The sequence below is a fragment of the Chiloscyllium punctatum genome, chromosome 42, assembly GCF_047496795.1.
Source record: "Chiloscyllium punctatum isolate Juve2018m chromosome 42, sChiPun1.3, whole genome shotgun sequence".
In the NCBI taxonomy this organism is placed as follows: Eukaryota; Metazoa; Chordata; class Chondrichthyes; order Orectolobiformes; family Hemiscylliidae; genus Chiloscyllium; species Chiloscyllium punctatum.
Window position 1 is genome coordinate 38514752 of NC_092780.1, and position 19210 is coordinate 38533961.

Consider the following 19210-nt stretch of genomic DNA (forward strand, 5'->3'; position numbering starts at 1 on the left):
CACCGTACACATGCATTTGATATTACCTTAGCTTGACTCTTGAATTAGTTTTTGGTAAAGATTAATTTATTGTCCAAGTTGAGGCCAGAGCTAACTATATTCTGTGATAAAGACATAATGCAGACTTTCCAGTCTCCCTTGCTTTTGTTTTTATGTACAAATGCTAGACCTGTCGAACAGTCAAAGACATATCAGCTCTTCTTAGTCCTATGGTACTAGTGTCTCTACTCCTGTACTAGAAGGCCCAAGTTTAAGTCTGATCTGCTCCACAGGTGTGTAGTAACATCTCAGGACAGATTGATTAGAGAAATAGGTTAATTAAAGAACAAGTGAGGCTCAAAGGCTCTTGTGGCACAGCAGTATTATTCCTATCTTTTGAGACAGGAAAAGCCAAGTTCACGTCCCACCTGTTTCAGTGGTGTGCAATAACATCATTGAACAGGTTGATTAGAAAATGCAACTCCACAAAAAATGTGGTACAATGGTAGTATCTCTACCTTTTTGAGCCAGGAGACCTGGGTTTAAGTCCCACCTCCTCCAGAGTTATGTCATAACGTGTCTGAATAAATATCTTAGTCAAAGAGTGTGGTGCTGGAAAAGCACAGGACTGATGAAGGACTTATGCCTGAAGCATCGATTCTCCTGCTCCTTGGATGCTGCCTGACTGGCTGTGCTTTTCCAGCACCACACTCTTGGATTCTGATCTCTAGCATCTGCAGTCCTCACTTTCTCCTGTGAAAATATCTTTCTTGGGTTGGAGAGGCACAATATGTGCTGTGTGACTAAAAGCTTGTAAATTTTTTTTAAAAATCGGTTTGAAACATTCTTGCAGCACAGTGTAGTGGCTCTACCTCTTGGGTCTTGAGGCTTGGATTCAAGTCCCACCTACTCCAGAAGTGTGAAATATCTATGACCAGGTTGAATGCAAAATTTGTAAAAAAAAAGTCAAGCTGAATTAGAGTTGTTGTGGTGCTATAATCATGTCCCTGCCTCCAGCTAGGATTCTTTCCTGCTCAGGTCATTCGGCTTCTGACTCCATTATAGCCTTAGTTCAAACATAGAAAAAGGAGCTGCAGAGGTGTGGTAAATGTGACTGCCCTTGATATCAAGGCTGCATTTGACCATGTGTGACATCGAGGACCACTTGCAAAACTTGTCAGTTTGAGGAAAGGTCTCTGCTGGTTTGAGTTATACCAGCACACAGGCAGATGATTGCAGTTGTTCAAGGTAGTTAGCTCTGTTGAAGGTCGTCTCTGCAAGAGTTCCTCAGGGTAGTGACATAGGTCCAACCGTCTTTATCGGCATCACAAATGGTCAGAAGTAGGTATGCTCGCTGACAGCTGCATAATGTTAGCATCATTCGGAACTGAAGTATGTCCAAATGCAACAATATCTGCAAAGGGTCCACACTTGGGCTGAGAAGTGTCAATTAAATTCCACACCCCACAAGTGCCAGATGATGTCCGTCTCCAGCAAGAAACAACCTGACCATCCCTTTGACATTTCGTGATGTTATTATTGCTGAGTCCCCTACTAACAACTTGCTAGGTTTTATCTTTGAGCAAAATCTGAATTGGATTGGTCATACAAATACTGTGGCTATAAGAGCAGTTCAGAGGCCAAAAAACCTGAAGTACATGACTGAATTCCTGAATGCCCAAAACATGTCCTCCATCTACAAGGTACAAGCCGGAGATGTGATGGAATGCTTCCATTTGCCTAGATGGATGCAGCTTGAAGGACACTGATGAAAGCATTGACAGTATCCCGGACAAAGCAGCCCACTTGATTGCTTGTGGATTTGGTGCCATTCATTTCCTTCGTCACTGATGTACTAACAGAGTATTGTGTACCACATATAAGATACATTGTAGAGATTCACCAAGGTTCATTAGACAGCATGTTGTGATCAAACTCTATCTAGAAGGACAAGGCAGAAGCGTGTTAGAGTACGACCTGTAAGTTCCCCTCCAAACCATTCAGCATCCTGACTTGGAAGTATATCATCCATCCTTGACTGTACTGAGTCAAAATCCTGGGTATCAATTCATAATGGCATGTTCAAGAAGGAAGCTGCCACCATTGTCTCAAGAGCAACCAGGAATGGACAAGAATGGATATTTCAAAAATTAGATCTATCATATTCTTTGTCTTCCTGGGTTTTATCTAAGAATGCACAGAATTGGATAACATACCTGGTAGATAATTAAGAGTGGTTGCTGAATCTAATTTCAAATTCTGACTACTTATTATTGTTTTTGAAATCTTTTTAAAAACTAATCAAGAGCTTTAGATAATTTACTAAAACCCATGTGATTTGAGGCTACAAAATTGACTGCTTAAAATAAATGCTTGATTGGTGACCTTCTTTACTCATGGATCTATCCCATACAAATAGACTTTAGGCAGCAACATGTTGCCAACTTGCAGAATTGACTGGAAATCAAGATTTATCTCTTTGACACTGCTGCGAGCAACTAGGCAGAAAAATCATGAGAGCATTTTTAAAAAATGCTTTTACTTTCAACATTTGTCTATTCCTTATAAAAGTATCAGATGAGATAGGAAGAAAGATTGGCTGGATAAAGTAATCAAACAGACTGTCATGTTGATTAAAAATTCTACAAATAGTTACAATTAAAGTTGTTGGTCATGGATGTAACCCATATTCCTAAATGCAAAAACACCAATCCTTTCCACGTGTTAAATGCAAGTTATTAGTTTATTGTTGAACAGTTTGGTAGACATGTAGCTCAGTTTCTTTCTTCGCAGTTTGATTGTGTTGGGAAGGGGGTTGGGCCTCACAGACACTGGAACTTATGCACAGACTGACTTGAACTAGTAGAAGATATGGTATAGGTCCAAGAGTATGGGTTCAGATGCTGTGTGCTGATCTGTCATATCCATTATCTATTAAAAGTTTAATGAAATGACCATGTGAAGAATAAGACAAAGCACCAGCAAAATGGTAACCATACCTCTTGTAACTTCTTTGTATTTGTTTTTCAACGCGTTTTTCAGTGATGCTTTGCTACTGACTGATTGCATTACTGACGTAAAAGGGACCAAATCTGGAAACAGTGTCAAATTCTTCAATTTGTACAGTAGGGTAAAAGTATAATCTCGGGCACCTCAGTATTCTGTTACTTGATGAATAACACCGGTTAGGCACAGAATTGAGAATAGAAGATCATGGAAGGTCAATTAGCTGTTCAAACTCATTGTTACCAGAGATCCTTTTGCTCATTCTTGTTCCATATAAATCAAATAGTCCTCAGACTATCTTGACAGGCATTTTAAAGGTAACTTTTTGACTCTGAGTTAACTAAAATTAGCATACTTGTCTTTTCTTGCCTGAGCCGGAACATGTTCTGGCCAAAACTTCAGAGTATTCAACTCAAGTCAAAGTACATAATTAGCTGCTGTTACGTCAGTTATTTTACAATTGTAGCTGGCAATTGGGGTTTTGAGAGAAATGTGGCATGCAATACCATCCTGTCAGAAATAAAAGTGTTACTTTAATTGTAATTTTTCAGAGTTTCATACTAATTAACTTGTTTTGTTTTAAATATTTCTGCCCCATCTGGATTTTGGATGGATTCCAGGTGATATGGGAGATGTGTGTTGTAGTGCTGAATATACTGTAATATGTTTGTGTTGGGCATGTTATAGAGATGTAGAAATGTACAGCACGGAAACAGACTCTTTGGTCCAACTTGTCCATGCCGACCAGATAGCTCAACCCAATCTAGTCCCACCTGCCAGCATCTGGCCATATCCCTCCAAACCCTTCCTATTCATATACCCATCCAAATGCCTCTTAAATGCTGTAATTGTACCAGCCTCCACCACTTCCTCTGGTAGCTCATTCCATGCCCATACCACCCTCTGTGAAAAAGTTGCCCCTTAGGTCTCTTTTATATCTTTCCCTCTCACCCTAAACCTATGCCCTCTAGTTCTGGACTCACCCACCCCAGGGAAAATACCTTGTCTATTTACCCCATCCATGCCCCTCACGATTTTATGAAACTCTATAAGGTCACCCCTCAGCCTCCGACGTTCCAGGGAAAACAGCTCTAGCCTATTCAACCTCTCCCTACAGCTCAAATCCTCCAATCCCGGCAACATCCTTGTAAATCTTTTCTGAACCCTTTCAAGTTTCGCAACATCCTTCTGATAGGAAGGAGACCAGAATTGCATGCAATATGCCAACAGTGGCCTAACTAATGTCCTGTACAGCCACAACATGACGTCTCAACTCCTATACTCAATACTCTGACCAATAAAGGAAAACATACCAAACACCACCTTCACTATCCTAATACCTGCTACTCCACTTTCAAGGAGCTATGAACCTGCACTCTTAAGGATTCATGTGTCTTTTCCGGTATGAGATTATGGTATGGTTGTAACCTTACGTGCCTGTTACATGCCTGTATTACTTATATTGCTGATGCAGAAAAAAGCACTACATTTGTTCATTTAGTACTAATTTTAATTCTGAACAGGACCTCCAAACAGCGGCAAGACTGCATTGGCTGCGAAGATTGCAGAGAAGTCTGGCTTCCCATTCATTAAGATCTGCTCTCCTGATAAAATGATTGGATTCTCTGAAACAGCGAAATGCCAGGCCATTAAAAAGGTGATCTTGTTCAGCACTTGACCTGTTAACAGTTGTTAAGCTTTGTGACATTTAAAAAAAAAATTAATCCTCTCCATGGTAGTTTCCGTTTTTAGTCTATGACACCATGTCTCCACCCATAGACTTTGCTATTGCACAACTGCTTGTTCCATTCCATAATCTGATTAAATTGCCTCTGAGTCAGAAAATTTTGATCAATTTAAAAGATGATTTTCAAAGTTTCCATCTCCACTGAAGAAAATGAGTCACAGCTCAAGTGCCACATTGGGACTTGTGTGACTGTGACTGTGACAAAGGATCATTCTTTTGGCCCTGGATTAGATTGGAATTCAGGACTTTGAGGACAGAGCCACCCTCAGGATTTCTGGTGAGAATAAAAGGGACGTTAAAATAGTCTCCAACTACCTGATTTCTTTCCCTCTGCTCTTTTTTTTTCTCTTTCACTTCTCTTGCCTCTATTGCAATTTTGTGTCTGCTACTGCCTGCTCCTCTACCTCCATAGATCAAGCATTCAGACCCCTCTTGATGATTTTACTGTCGCACTTTTTGGATGAGACTGCAAACCAATGCCCAATATGAAGCATCAGATTGATGTAAAAGATTCCATTGTAATATTCTGTAAAATAAAAAGATCTTCTACCCAAAAAGCCACCAAACTAAAACATTATCTGATTATTCATCATTGCTATTTTTGGGTCTTCATGTTCAAATTGCTTGCTGTTCTCTTGTATTACAGTAGTATCATAAATGGCTGTCGGGTTGTGAGGAAATCCTAAGTTTCTGTCTTTTCTCACACCGCAAAAAATATTTACCAAAAGCTGCCAGGTGCACTGATTGCAGACGCAATTGCAGTTCAGCTGCCTCATTTAAATGAGGCACTGCCACCTGGTGGCTGAAAATGCCAAATCCATCTTGTTAAAAAGTGATAGGAACAGTTTAAAATAGGTCAAATGGATTGATTGAACTCCATTGTTTGACAGCAGTTGGGATTTGACACTTACCAGTCTTCTTATTTACTAACGTTTATGAAACTCGACTGGTAAGCTTAGTAAAGTTGCTTCGATGTTTTCGACTGTTGCCCTGCGTGGTTGTAGTTTTCATTTCACAAAGTTTAATTTATCGAAAATAGGTTGTGCACTTAAGACATCATGGTAGTTATAGATGGAAGGGTGCTTTTTGAACTGAAACCTGATGCTGATTAACTTTTGCAATCTCTCCAATTCCCTGACAAAAAGAGCACTGTATTGACCTCAACTTGTACTTCTATAGTGAGATGTTAACCTTTTGTGACTGCTTATAGTCAAACCAAGAATGAGATCAGTTACATCGTGTATCCCTAAAGTGATGCACTATAGAAGCAGAATGTATTTACATGGTGTCGAATCCACTCCAAGATGTGAGCACAGAATCTAAGCTTTTACGGCAGAGCAGTACTGAAAATGTGCTACTGTCAGAGATTCTACAATAGACAATAAAATACATGCAGAAAGAAAAGTGACTGAGACTTATTTGCACTTGTCCTTCTGCAGAATTTTTGTTGATTACTAATGGCAAACTGAGGTTCAGCAACTAGTTGGAAGTAATGGATTAAGCCCCTGGTTTTGACAGTACCAAACTGATTTCAGTGCACCAGGCAAAGGGTATAGGAGAAAAATTAACAATCTACTACCGATCGCTACTAGATGACTGCTGTTGAAAGCCACACATGGTCAGAGTAGCTGAACACATAATTTGATTGTGATATGTTCAGGTTTAACTATGGTTTGGCCATTTGAGTAAACTGTCAGATATCTATTGGTACCTATGTAAATGTACAAGCGCAAAATAAATTTATACATCTGATGAAACTTGGATCATACATCTAGAACATAGAACAGAGAACAAGGTGGCACAGTGGCTCCGTGGTTAACACTGCAGCCTCAGTGTCAGGGACCCAGGTTCGATTACAGCCTTGGGCGACTGTCTGTGTGGGTTTCCTCTGGGTGCTCTGGTTTCCTCCCACAGTCCAACAATGTGCAAGTTAGGTTAATTGGCCATGCTATATTGCTCAAAGTGTTCAGGGATGTGTAGGTTCAGTGCAGTAGTTAGGGGTAAATGTAGAGTAATAGGGTGGGAAATGGGTCTGGGTGGGAAACTTAGAGGGTCAATGTAGACTTGCTGGGCCGAAGGGCCTGTTTTCACACTGGAGGGATTCTGAGCACAACACAGTATAGGTCCTTTGGCCCTTGCTGTTGTGCCAACTTTTTATCCTACCCTAAGATCAAACTAACCTACATGCCCTTCATTTTAGTACCATCCATGTGCCTATCTAAGAGTTGCTTAAATGTCCCTCATGTATCTGACTCCACTGGCAGTACATTCCACGCACCCACATTTCTGTGTAACGAACTGGCCTCTGATAACACTCCTAAAAACCTTCCTCATCATCTTGTACACCTCTATCAAGTCTTTTCTCACCCTTCTTCGCTCCAGTGAGAAAAGTCTTAACTTGCTCAACCTTTCTTTATAAGACATGCCCTCCAGTCCAGGTAGCATCCTCTGCACCCTCTCTCTAAAACTTCCACATCTCCCTACAATGTGGCGACCAGAACTGAACACAATATTCCAAGTGTGGTCTAACTAGGGCTCTATAGAGTTGCAGCATAAGCTCAATCCTCCTGCTAATGAAAGCCAACACACCACACACCTTCTTAACAACCCTATCAACTTGGATGACAACTTTAAGAGATCTATTTACATGGACCCTAAGATCCCTCTGTTCTTCCACACTGCCAAAAATCCTCCCTTTTAATCCAGGTATTCTGTATTCAAATTCAACCTTCTAAAAGGAGTGACTTCACACTTTTCCAGGCTGAACTCCATCTGCCACTTATCAGTCCAGTTCTGCATCCTGTCAATGTCCTGTTGCACCCTACAACAGCCCTCCACACTATCTGCCACTCCACCAACCTTCGTATCATCAGCAAACTTACCAACCCACCCTTCCACTTCCTCATCCAAGTCATTTGTAAAAATCACAAAGGACAGACGTCCCAGAACGGATCTCTGTGGAGCACCTCTGGTCATCAAGCTCCAGGCTGAATACCTTCCATCTACTACCACTCTGTCTTTTATGGGCCAGCCAATTCTGCATCCAGACAGCTAAATTTCCCTATATCCCATGCCTCCTTACTTTGAATGTGCCTACCATAGGGAACCTTATCAAACACCTTGCTTAAATTCATGTACCCCACTTTCACTGCAAAACTTCAACAATGTGTTATATCACATCCTCAAAGAATTCAGTGAGGCTTGTGAGGCATGATGCCTCTCTCAAAGCTTTGACTATCTCTAATCAAACTATGGTTTTCCAAGTATCATAAATCTTGTCTAATAGTTTGTCCACCACCAATGTAAGACTGACTGGTCTGTAATTCCCAGGATTATCCTTATTCCCTTTCTTGAACAATGGAATAACAGGGATAGCAAAGATGATTCTCAATAGGAGTGAGAGGGGCAGGGTAGTTGTCATGGGGGACTTCAACTATCCAAATATTGACTGGGATCACTACAGTACGAGTACTATAGATGGGTCAGTTTTTGTCCGGTGTGTGCAGGAGGGCTTCCTGACACAGTATGTAGACAGATCTACAAGGGGCGAAGCCATTTTAGATTTAGTACTGGGTAACGAGCCTGGCCAGGTGTTAGATTTGGAAGTAAGTGAGCACTTTGGCAACAGCGATCACAATTCTGTCAGGTGATGGAAAGGGATAGGTGTACTCCACTGAGCAAGAGTTATAGCTGGGGGAAGGGAAATTACGATGCAATTAGGAAAGATTTAGGAAGCGTAGAAGGGGGAAGGAAACTGCAGGGGATGAACACATTAAAAATGTGGAGCTTATTCCAGGAAAATCTGTGTATCCTAGATAAGTATGTAGCTGTCAGGCAGGGAGGAAGATATCGAACACGTGAGCTGTGGTTGACCATGGAAGTAGAATCCCTGGTCAAGAAGAAGAAGGTGGCTTAGGTTAGTACAAAATGTGAAAACTCAGGGCGCTTGAGGGTTACAAGGAAGTCAGGAAAGACCTAAAAAGAGAGCTCAGAAGAGCCAGGAGGAGACGTGAGAAGTTGTTGGCAGATAGGATCAGGGTTAACCCAAAGGCTTTCCATAGGTATGTCAGGAATAAAAGAATGACGAGAGTTAAATTAGAGCCGATCAAGGATAATCGTGGGAAGTTGTGCGTGGAGTCAGAGGAGATAGGGGAAACACTAAATAAATATTTTTTGACACTGTTCACTATAGAAAATGAAAATGTTGGTGAGGAAGATACAGAGATACTTGCATCTAGACTAGAAGAGATTGAGGTTCACAAGGAAGAGGTGTTAAAAATACTGCAGAGTGTGAAAATAGACAAGTCCCCTGGGCCGAATGGGATCTATCCTAAGATCCTCTGGGAAGCAAGGGAAGAGATTGCCGAGCCTTTGCATTGATCTTCAAGTCATCGTTGTCTACAGGAATAGTGCCTGAGGACTGGAGGATAGCAAATGTGGTTCCCTTGTTCAAAAAGGGTAGTAGAGACAATCCTGGTAATTACAGACCAGTGAGTCTCGCTTCAGTTGTTGGAAAAGGTTATAAGAGATAGGATTTATAACCATCTAGAAAAGAATAATCTAATCAGGGATAGTCAGCACGGTTTGGTGAAGGGTAGGTCGTGCCTAACGAATCTTATTGAGTTTTTTGACAAAGTGACCAAACAGGTAGATGAGGGTAAACTGGTTGTGGTGTGTATGGATTTCAGCAAGGCGTTCGATAAGGTTCCCCACAGTAGGCTATTGTCCAAAATGCTGAGGAATGGGATTGTGGATCAGTAATTAGCTTGCTGAAAGAAAACAGAGGGTTGTAGTTGATGGAACATGTTCACCTTGGTGTCCAGTTACTAGCGGCGTACCGCAAGGGTCAGTGTTGGGTCACTGCTGTTGGTCATTTTTATAAATGACCTGGATGAGGGCTTAGAAGGGTGGGTTAGTAAATTTGCGGATGACACTAAGGTCGGTGGAGTTGTGGATAGTGACGAAGGATGTAGTAGGTTACAGAGAGACATAGATAGGATGCAGAGCTGGGTTGAGAGGTGGCAAATGGAGTTTAATGTGGACATGTGTGAGGTGATACACTTTGGACGGAGTAATCGGTATGCAAAGTACCGGGCTAATGGTAAGATTCTTGGGAGTGCAGATGAGCAGAGAGATCTCGGTGTCCATGTACACAGATCCCTGCAAGTTGCCACCCAGATTGACAGGGTTGTTAAGAAGGCATACAGGGTTTTGGCCTTTATTAATAGAGGGATTGAGTTCTGGAACCATGAGGTTATGCTACAGCTGTACAAAACTCTAGTGCGGCTGCCTTTGGAGTATTGTGTACAGTTCTGGTCACCACATTCTAAGAAGGATGTGGAAGCTTTGGAAAGAGTGTCTTACGAGGAAAAGCTGAGGGCCTTGAGGCTGTTCTCGTTAGAGAGAAGAAGGTTGAGGGATGACTTAATAGAGACATACAAGATAATCATAGGGTGGACAGGGAGAGCCTTTTTCCAAGTATGGGGACAACAAACATGAGGGGACACAACTTTTAAAGTGATGGGAGGTAGGTATAAGACAGATGTCAGAGGTAGTTTCTTTACTCAGAGTAGTAAGGTATGGGATGCTTTGCCTGCAACGGTAGTAGATTTGCCAAGTTTAAGTGCATTTAAGTCTTCATTGGACAGGCATATGGATGTACATGGAATAGTGTAGGTGGGATGGGCTTCAGATTAGTATGACAGGGCAGTGCAACATAAAGGGCTGAAGGACCTGTACTGCGCTGTAATGTTCTATATTCTATCTGCCACCCTCCAATCATCTGGTACTACTCCAGTGGACAGTGAGGCGCAAAGATCATTGTCCAAAAACGCAGCAATCTCTTCCCTCGCTTACTGTAGAAACCTTGGATATATCCCGTTAGGTCCAGGGTACTTATTTATTCTTATGTTTTTCAAATTTTTCATCACATTCTCCTTCTTAACATGAACCTGTTGGATCATATCAGCCTGTTTCACGCTGCTCTCACAAATGACAAGTTCCCTCTCAGTAATGAACACTGAAGTAAAGTATTCATTTAAGAATTCCCCCCTACCTCCTCCGACTCCAGGCACAAGTTCCTTACACTATCCCTAATTGGCCCTCCCCTCACTCTAGCCATCCTCTTGTTCCTTACATGAGTATAGGATGCATTAGGGTTTTCCTTAATTCTACTAGTTAAAGCTTTTTCATGCCCCTTTCTAACTTTCCTAAGTCTATTCTTCAGTTCCTTCCTGGTTACCTTGTAATGTGTAGAGCCCTGTCTGATATTTGCTTCCTCAACCTTCTTTCTCTTGACTTAATGTCCCCTTGTCACACAAGGTTCCTTCACCCTACCATCCCTTCCTTGCCTCAATGAGACAAACCTGTCCAGCGCTAATAGCAAGGTCTCCCTAAGCAACCTCCACATTTCCGTTGTGCATTTTCCTGAGAACATCTGTTCCTGATTTAGGTGCCCAGTTCCTGCCTAACAATATTATAATTCCTCCTCCCCCAGTTAAATACTTTCCCATACTGTCTGCTCCTATCCCTCTGCATGACTATAGTAAAGTTCAGGAAGTTATGATCACGATCATCGAAATGGTCTCCCATTGAGAGATTGTCGCGTGTTCCTGGGTACATTGAAAAGCTTTGTTTGTGAGCAGTGCAGTCAGATCATAGCAAGGACAGTCAGATCATAGAATGAGAAAAGCTTGGGAGAGTGAGACATACAGGTAACATCGCACAGGATGGGCACGAGGCAAGATCAGCATTATTTGAAGTTAGAGTCCATTCATCAGTCTAATAACGAGAGGGAAGAAGCTGTTCTTGAACCTGCTGGTGTGTGTATCTTCTGCCTGATGGAAGAGGTTGGAGGAGAGCATTACTAGGATGGGATGGCTCTTTGATGCTGGCAGCCTTTCTGTGGCAACGAGAAGTATAAATGGAGTTCATGGATGGGAGGTTAGCTTCTGTGATGGCCTGGGCTGTGCACACAACCTTCTATAGTTTCCTATGGTCCTGGGCAGACCAGTTGCCATACCAGACTGTTGTGCACCTGGGCAGTATGCTTTCTATGGTGCCTCTAAAAGTTGGTGAGGGTCTTTACGAACATGTCAAATTTCCTCAGCAGCTTGAGGAAGAAGAGACATCGTTGTGCCTTCGTGACAGTTGCATCTTCTTGGGAAGTCCATGACACGTTGGTTATCACCATTCCTAGGGATGTGATGCTTTTAACCTTCTCAATCTCCACTCCGTTGATGTAAATGGGAGTGTTTTCTCCTCCTTTTTCTTTCTGAAGTCAATGATCAGTCCTTTAGTTTCGCAGACATTGAGAGAGAGGCTGTTATCATTGAATCATGTCATCAAGCCTGCTCTGTCATTTCTGTATTCAGACTCATCGTTGTTTGATATCCGTCCAACCATGGTGTCATCAGCAAACTTGTAGGTCGTGTTCATTTGGAATTTAGCTACACGTTTGTGGGTGTACAGGGAGTACAGCAGGTGGCTGAGAATGCATCTTTGGGGGTCTCCAGTGTTGAGTGTTATTGTGGAGGAGGTGTAGTTGTCTATCTTCACTGATCATGGTCTATGGGTCAGGAAGCTGAGGATCTCGTTACAGAGGGCAGAGTTGAGATCTAGGTCTCAGAGTTTTGCGATCAGTCTGGAAGGGATTATGTTGTTGAAGGCAGAGCTGTGGTCGATAAGCAGGAGTCTGAAGTAGGTGTCCTTGTTGTCCAGATGTTCCAGGGATGAGTACAAGGCTAGGGGAATGGCATCTGCTCTACCTGTTATGTCGGTAGGCAAATTGCAGGAGTTTGAGGCAGGCAGAACAGCTGGAGTTGATGTGGTGCATGACCAGCCTCTCGAAGCATTTCATGATAATGGAGGTCAAAGCCACTGGGCAGTAGTCATTAAAGCATGTTGCATGTGCTTTCTTAACATTCTGGATCATACATGTATTGGCACTTTGATAAATGTTGGGTACAAAATACTGAAATTGGACCTTAGGTCTTTATCATGAACCTGAGGAATGATTGCCAGGTAGAGTATAACGTAGTTTGTTGGCAGGAGCAGAGTGTATAATAATGTTATTGAAATTTGTTGAGGACATTGAAACATTAGACTGAAAAATAATATACATTTCACTGTAGAACCTTTCCATTTACAAAGACGGATATGTTACCACAAGCCTAACTGATGTATTATTTAATAATCTTATCTATTAATTTGTGTTGACAGATCTTTGAGGATGCATACAAGTCTCAACTGAGCTGTGTTGTGGTTGATGACATTGAGCGACTGCTAGGTAAGCAGAGATATATCTTGCCTAGCAAGGTACTTGACTGTTTTAAACTTTGCACATGGCTTTGTTCTGCGGTTAACCCAAGAAGCCACTTGTCACAATAGACTGGAAGTAGCTACTGTCAAATTACCAGTACTAGTTATGTTTCATAACTGCATTAGTTTCATGTCAAACATTGAAGCCATGGGTGAGGGATCTGAGGCTGCAGTGAGGGCACTGACATATATGATAATGGCTAACCCAACTGGTCGACCAGTGCTCTGAAACAAACTTCTGACAAGATTCGGAAGGGTAGATGCAGGAAGAATGTTTCTCCTGGCTGACAAGATGTGGTTTAGGACCAGACAGAATAGTTTCAGATTAAAAGATTGTTAATTAAGATTATTTTTTTTAGATTAGATCCCCTACAGTGTGGAAACAGGCTCTTCAGCCCAATCAGTCCACACCGACCCTCTGAAGAGTAACCCACCCAGAACCACTTGCCTCTGACTAATGCACCTAAAACTATGGGCAATTTAGCATGGCCAGTTCACCTGACCGGCACATCTTTTGGATTGTGGGAGGAAACCGGAGCACCTGGAGGAAATCCACACAGACACTGGGACAATGTGCAAACTCCACACAGACAGTCACCCGAGGCTGGAATCGAACCTGGGACCCTGAAAAGAGGCAGCAGTGCAAGCCACTAAGTCACCGTGCCGCCATCATAGTACTATGATAAGGACTAATTTCTTCATTTAAAGGGTAGCAAATCTTTGGAACCCTGTGCCCCAGAGGACAGTGGTGGCCCAGTCATTGAATATATTCCAGACCAAAATTGATAAATTTCAAGATATTGAAGGAATAAGGAATGTGAGAAAGATCAGCCACGATCTACTTGAAATGGCAGAACCAACTGGAAGCTTAAGAAATAGGAACAGGAGTAGGTCATTCGGCCCCTTGAGCCTGCACCATCATTGCATAGGATCATGACTGTTGCCAGGGTTGGAGGATTTGTGCTAAAGAGAGAGCCTGAATAAGCTGGGGCTGCTTTCTCTGGAGTGTTGGAGGCTGAGGAGTGACCTTATAGAGGCTTATAAAATCATGAGGGGTGTGGATAGGGTAAATAGACAAGGTCTTTTCCCTGGGTGAGTCCAGAACTAGAGGGTATAGGTTTAGGGTGAGAGGGGAATGACTTAAAAATGACCTAAGGGGCAATTTTTTCATGTCAAGGGTAGTGTGTATAGAATGAGCTGTCAGAGGAAGTAGTGATGGCTGATACAATTACAACATTTAAAATGCTTCTGGTATGAATAGGGAGGGTTTTGAGGGATATGGGCCAAGTGCTGGCAAATGGGACTAGATTAGTTTTGGATATCTGGTCAGCATGGACGGGTTGGACCAAAGGATCTGATTCTGTGCTGTACGTCTCTATGACTATGACTGTTTCGACATTGTTAGAACATAGAACATAGAACAATACAGCACAGAACCGGCCCTTCGGCCCACGATGTTGTGCTGAACATTTGTCCTAGCTTAAGCACCTATCCATGTACCTATCCAATTGCCGCTTAAAGGTCACCAATGATTCTGACTCTGCCACTCCCACAGGCAGCGCATTCCATGCCCCCACCACTCTCTGGGTAAAGACATCCCCCCTATACCTTCCACCCTTCACCTTAAATTTATGACCCCTTGGAACACACTGTTGTACCTGGGGAAAAAGTTTCTGACTGTCTACTCTATCTATTCCCCATATCATCTTATAAACCTCTATCAAGTCACCCCTCGTCCTTCGCCGTTCCAATGAGAAAAGGCCTAGCACACTCAACCTATCCTCGTACGACCTATTCTCCATTCCAGGCAACATCCTGGTAAATCTCCTCTGCACCCTCTTCAAAGCTTCCACATCTTTCCTAAAGTGAGGCAACCAGAATTGCACACAGTACTCCAAATGTGGCCTAACCAAGGTCCTGTACAGCTGCAACATCACTTCACGACTCTTGAATTCAATCCCTCTGCTAATGAACGCTAATACACCATAGGCCTTCGTACAAGCTCTATCCACCTGAGTCGCAACTTTCAAAGATCTATGAACATAGACCCCAAGATCCCTCTGCTCCTCCACCTTACTAAGAACCCTACCGTTAACCTTGTATTCCGCATTCTTATTTGTCATTCCAAAATGGACAACCTCACACTTGACAGGGTTGAACTCCATCTGCCACTCCTCAGCCCAGCTCTGCATCATATCCAAGTCCCTTTGCAGCTGACAACAGCCCTCCTCGCTATCCACAACTCCACCAATCTTTGTATCATTTGCAAATTTACTGACCCACCCTTCGACTCCCTCTTCCAAGTCATTAATTAAATTACAAACAGCAGAGGACCCAGAACTGATCCCTGTGGAACTCCACTTGTAACTGGGCTCCAGGCTGAATATTTACCATGTACCACCACTCTCTGACTTCGACCGGTTAGCCAGTTCTCTATCTAACTGGCCAAACTTCCCACTATCCCATGCCTCCTGACTTTCCGCATAAGCCTACCATGGGGAACCTTATCAAATGCCTTACTAAAATCCACGTACACTACATCCACTGCTCTACCCTCATCCACATGCTTGGTCACCTCCTCAGAATTCAATAAGACTTGTAAGGCAAGACCTACCCCTCACAAATCCGTGCTGGCTGTCCCTAATCAAGCAGTGTCTTTCCAGATACGCATAAATCCTATCCCTCAGTACCCTTTCCATTACTTTGCCTTCCACCGAAGTAAGACTAACTGGCCTGTAATTCCCGGGGTTGTCCCTATTCCCTTTTTTGACCAGGGGTACAACATTCGCCACTCTCCAGTCCCCTGGTACCACCCCCGTTGACAGTGAAGACGAAAAGATCATTGCCAACGGCTCTGCAATTTCCTCTCTTGCTTCCCACATAATCCTAGGATATATCCCGTCAGGCCCGGGGGACTTGTCTATCCTCAAGTTTTTCAAAATGCCCAACACATCTTCCTTCCTAACAAGTATCTCTTCTAGCTTACCAGTCCGTTTCACACTCTTCTCTTCAACAATATGGTTCTTCTCATTTGCAAATACTGAAGAAAAGTACTCATTCAAGACCTCTCCTATCTCTTCCAACTCTACACAGTTTCAGACCTACCCTCGTTCTCGTCATTATCATGTTTCTCACATACGCATAAAAGGCCTTGGGGTTATCCTTGATCCTACCCGCCAAAGATTTTTCATGCCCTCTCTTAGCTCTTCTAATCCCTTTCTTCAGCTCCCTTCTGGCTATCCTGTATCCCTCCAACGCTCTGTCTGAATCTTGTTTCCTCAACCTTATGTAAGCCTCCTTCTTCCTCTTTACAAGACATTCAACCTCCCTCATCAACCAAGGTTCCCTCACCCGACTATCTCTTTCCTGCCTGACAAGTACATATATATCAAGGGCATGTCGTATCTGTTCCTTGAAAAAGTTCCACATTTCCACGACATCCTTGCCTGACAGCCTATGCTCCCAACTTATGCTCCTCCGATCCTGTCTTACAGCATCGTATTTACCCTTCCCTCAATTGTAAAACCTACCCTGTTGCACGCACCTATCTCTCTCCATAACCATGATGAAAGTCACAGAATTGTGGTAACCATCTCCAAAATGCTCACCCACTAACAAGCCCATCACTTGTCCCGATTCGTTACTGAGCACCAAATCCAATATGGCCTCCCCTCTGGTTGGACAATCTACATACTGAGTTAGAAAAGCTTCCTGGACACAATTCACAGACACTGCCACGTCCAAACTACTTGATCTAAAGAGCTTCCAATCAATATCTGGAAAGTTGAAATCGCCCATGACTACTACCCTGTGGCTTCTGCACCTTTCCAAAATCTGTTTCCCAATCTGTTTCTCCACGCCTGCTGCTATTGGGGTGCCTATAGTAAACACCCAACAAGGTGACTGCTCCTTTCCTATTTCTGACTTCAGCCCATACTACCTCCAAAGGCAGATCCCCCTCGAACTGCCTTTCTGCAGCCGTTATACCATTTCTAATTAGCAACGCCACCCCCCCCCCCCCCCTCTTTTTTTACCACCCTCCCTAATCTTACTGAAACATCTGTAACCAGGAACCTCCAACAACCATTCCTGTCCCTCTTCTATCCACGTTTCCGTGATGGCCACAACATCGTAGTCCCAGGTACCAATACACGCCTTAAGTTCACCTACCTTATTTCTGATACTCCTTTCATTGAAGTATACACACTTGAACCTATCTCTGTGTCCGCAAGTATTCCCTGTCAGTGCTACCTTCTCCACAGCCTCCCTACATTCTTGGACATCCTGACAAACAGCTAGCCTACTTGCTGGACTACAAGTCTGGATCCCATACCCCTGCCAAATTAGTTTAAACCCCCCCCAAAGAGTGCTAGCAAACCTACCTCCCAGGATATTGGTGCCCTTCTGGTTCAGGTGCAACCCGTCCTGCTTGTACAGGTCCCACCTTCCCCAGAATGCAGTCCAATTGTCCAAATACCTGAAGCCTGCCCCCTCTCCTACACCATCCTTGCAGCCACGTGTTCAACTGCACTCTCCCTATTCCTTGCCTTGCTGTCACGTGGCACCGGCAGCAACCCAGAGATGACGACTTTGTCCGTCCTAGCTTTTAGCTTCCAGCCTAACTCCCTGAGCTCCTAAATGACCTCCCCACCCCTCTTCCTAGCTATGTCGTTGGTCACATCCATTTTCCTGCCCTTTCACTGTACTCCTTGATTCCCTTTCTAATCAAGAATTTATCTATCTCAGATTTAAATGTGCACAAGGACTCTACCCTCCACAGCTCTCTGTGGCAAGGACTTCCAAAGACGCTTAATCCTCTGAGAGAAGAAATTCTTCCTCATCTCAGTGTTAAATTGGTGCCCTTTTATTCTGAGATTATGCCCAATGGTCCAGACTACTCCTGCTTCTACTTTCTGCGTTTCTCTGAACCTGGGGATCTACCCAGGGATCTAAATAAGATTATGGCAGTGTATTCCAATTGTAACTCAATTAGATCATGTTTGGGAATCCCTCTCAGCCAGGGACCCATTGTCAAAGTAGTTATATTTATTGGTTGGATTCCAACATGTTGCTTTATAGAATATGTGTCTGAACCCCGTGCTAAAAGGTTAAGGGATACGATTCATATATATTCCATATAAATTGTTGTTTTTGGACTATCACAGACAGTTAAACACCTTTTCATCGTGTTGGAATGTAGACAGTATAATGATGCAAGTTGCGTAGCCATCATTGGCTGTGAGCTCAAGTCACTGGATTGCAGTTTCTAACACTTCAAATCTGATATGAATTATCTTCAGACCTAATAGGAATTGGAAATTGCTTTTTTTTATACTTTTTGACTGAGGCGAGGGAGGGTAAGAGATGGTGTAGAGGCCCAGTGTAAAAGGCAAAAACTTCCTAACTGAGGTGAAAGACAAGTAGAGGTGTATAATAAGTGTAAATTAAGGTGTGAAAGGATGAAAATGGGGGGGGGGGGGGAGAGCTGAGTAAGAATGTAAGGAAAACATTAGGTCAGGCACTGAAGTTGTGGAATTCAGTGTTGACTCCTAAAGACTATAAAGAGTGTTGTTCATCAAACATGCATTGTGCTTCATTGGAACATTGCAGCAGGCCCAGGACACACAGGTTAGCATGAGAGTAAGATGCTTTGTTGAAATGAAAGATCAGGATTATTCCTACTGATAGCCAGAAGTGTTCTGCAAAGTGGCCACCCAGTCTGCATTTGGTCTCGCCAATGTAAAGGAGACTGCATTATGAGTACAGTACAAGTACAAGTAAAACGCTTCTTCAACTGGAGTGTTTGAGCTGTTAAACAATGAGGATAGACCCATTGTCTGATTCATTTCCTGCACTTTTGTCCTCACCTCTCCTGTCCTTTCCAGAACAATCATAAGATTCCCTTTATCCTCACTTTCTATGACGCTAGTCTGTTCATTCAAAGATCATTCTCTACATTTCCACTGCCTCCAGCAGCATGCCACCAGCAAATGATCTTCCCCTCCTCTGCTTGTATTTCACAGGGACTGTTCTCTGTGCTACCCTCGAACATTAATCCATCATCTGTAAAAATGTCTTCATTCCACCATGACACCATCCCATTTTGTGTTTGTTTCAAATTTTCAGCATCCATAGTATTTTGCTTTTTATTATACTGTC

The 19210-nt window shown here is 43.0% G+C and overlaps 1 protein-coding gene across 1 annotated transcript in view; it reads left to right on the forward strand.

Moving 5' to 3' along the window:
* The window catches only part of LOC140465908 (vesicle-fusing ATPase), a 273650-nt gene that overhangs the window by 147693 nt on the left and 106747 nt on the right, over window positions 1–19210 (forward strand). Inside the window, exons 15-16 of the mRNA XM_072561838.1 lie at window positions 4509–4642; window positions 12953–13019. Coding sequence (XP_072417939.1) covers window positions 4509–4642; window positions 12953–13019 — 201 coding nt within the window. The remainder of the gene's footprint in view (window positions 1–4508; window positions 4643–12952; window positions 13020–19210) is intronic.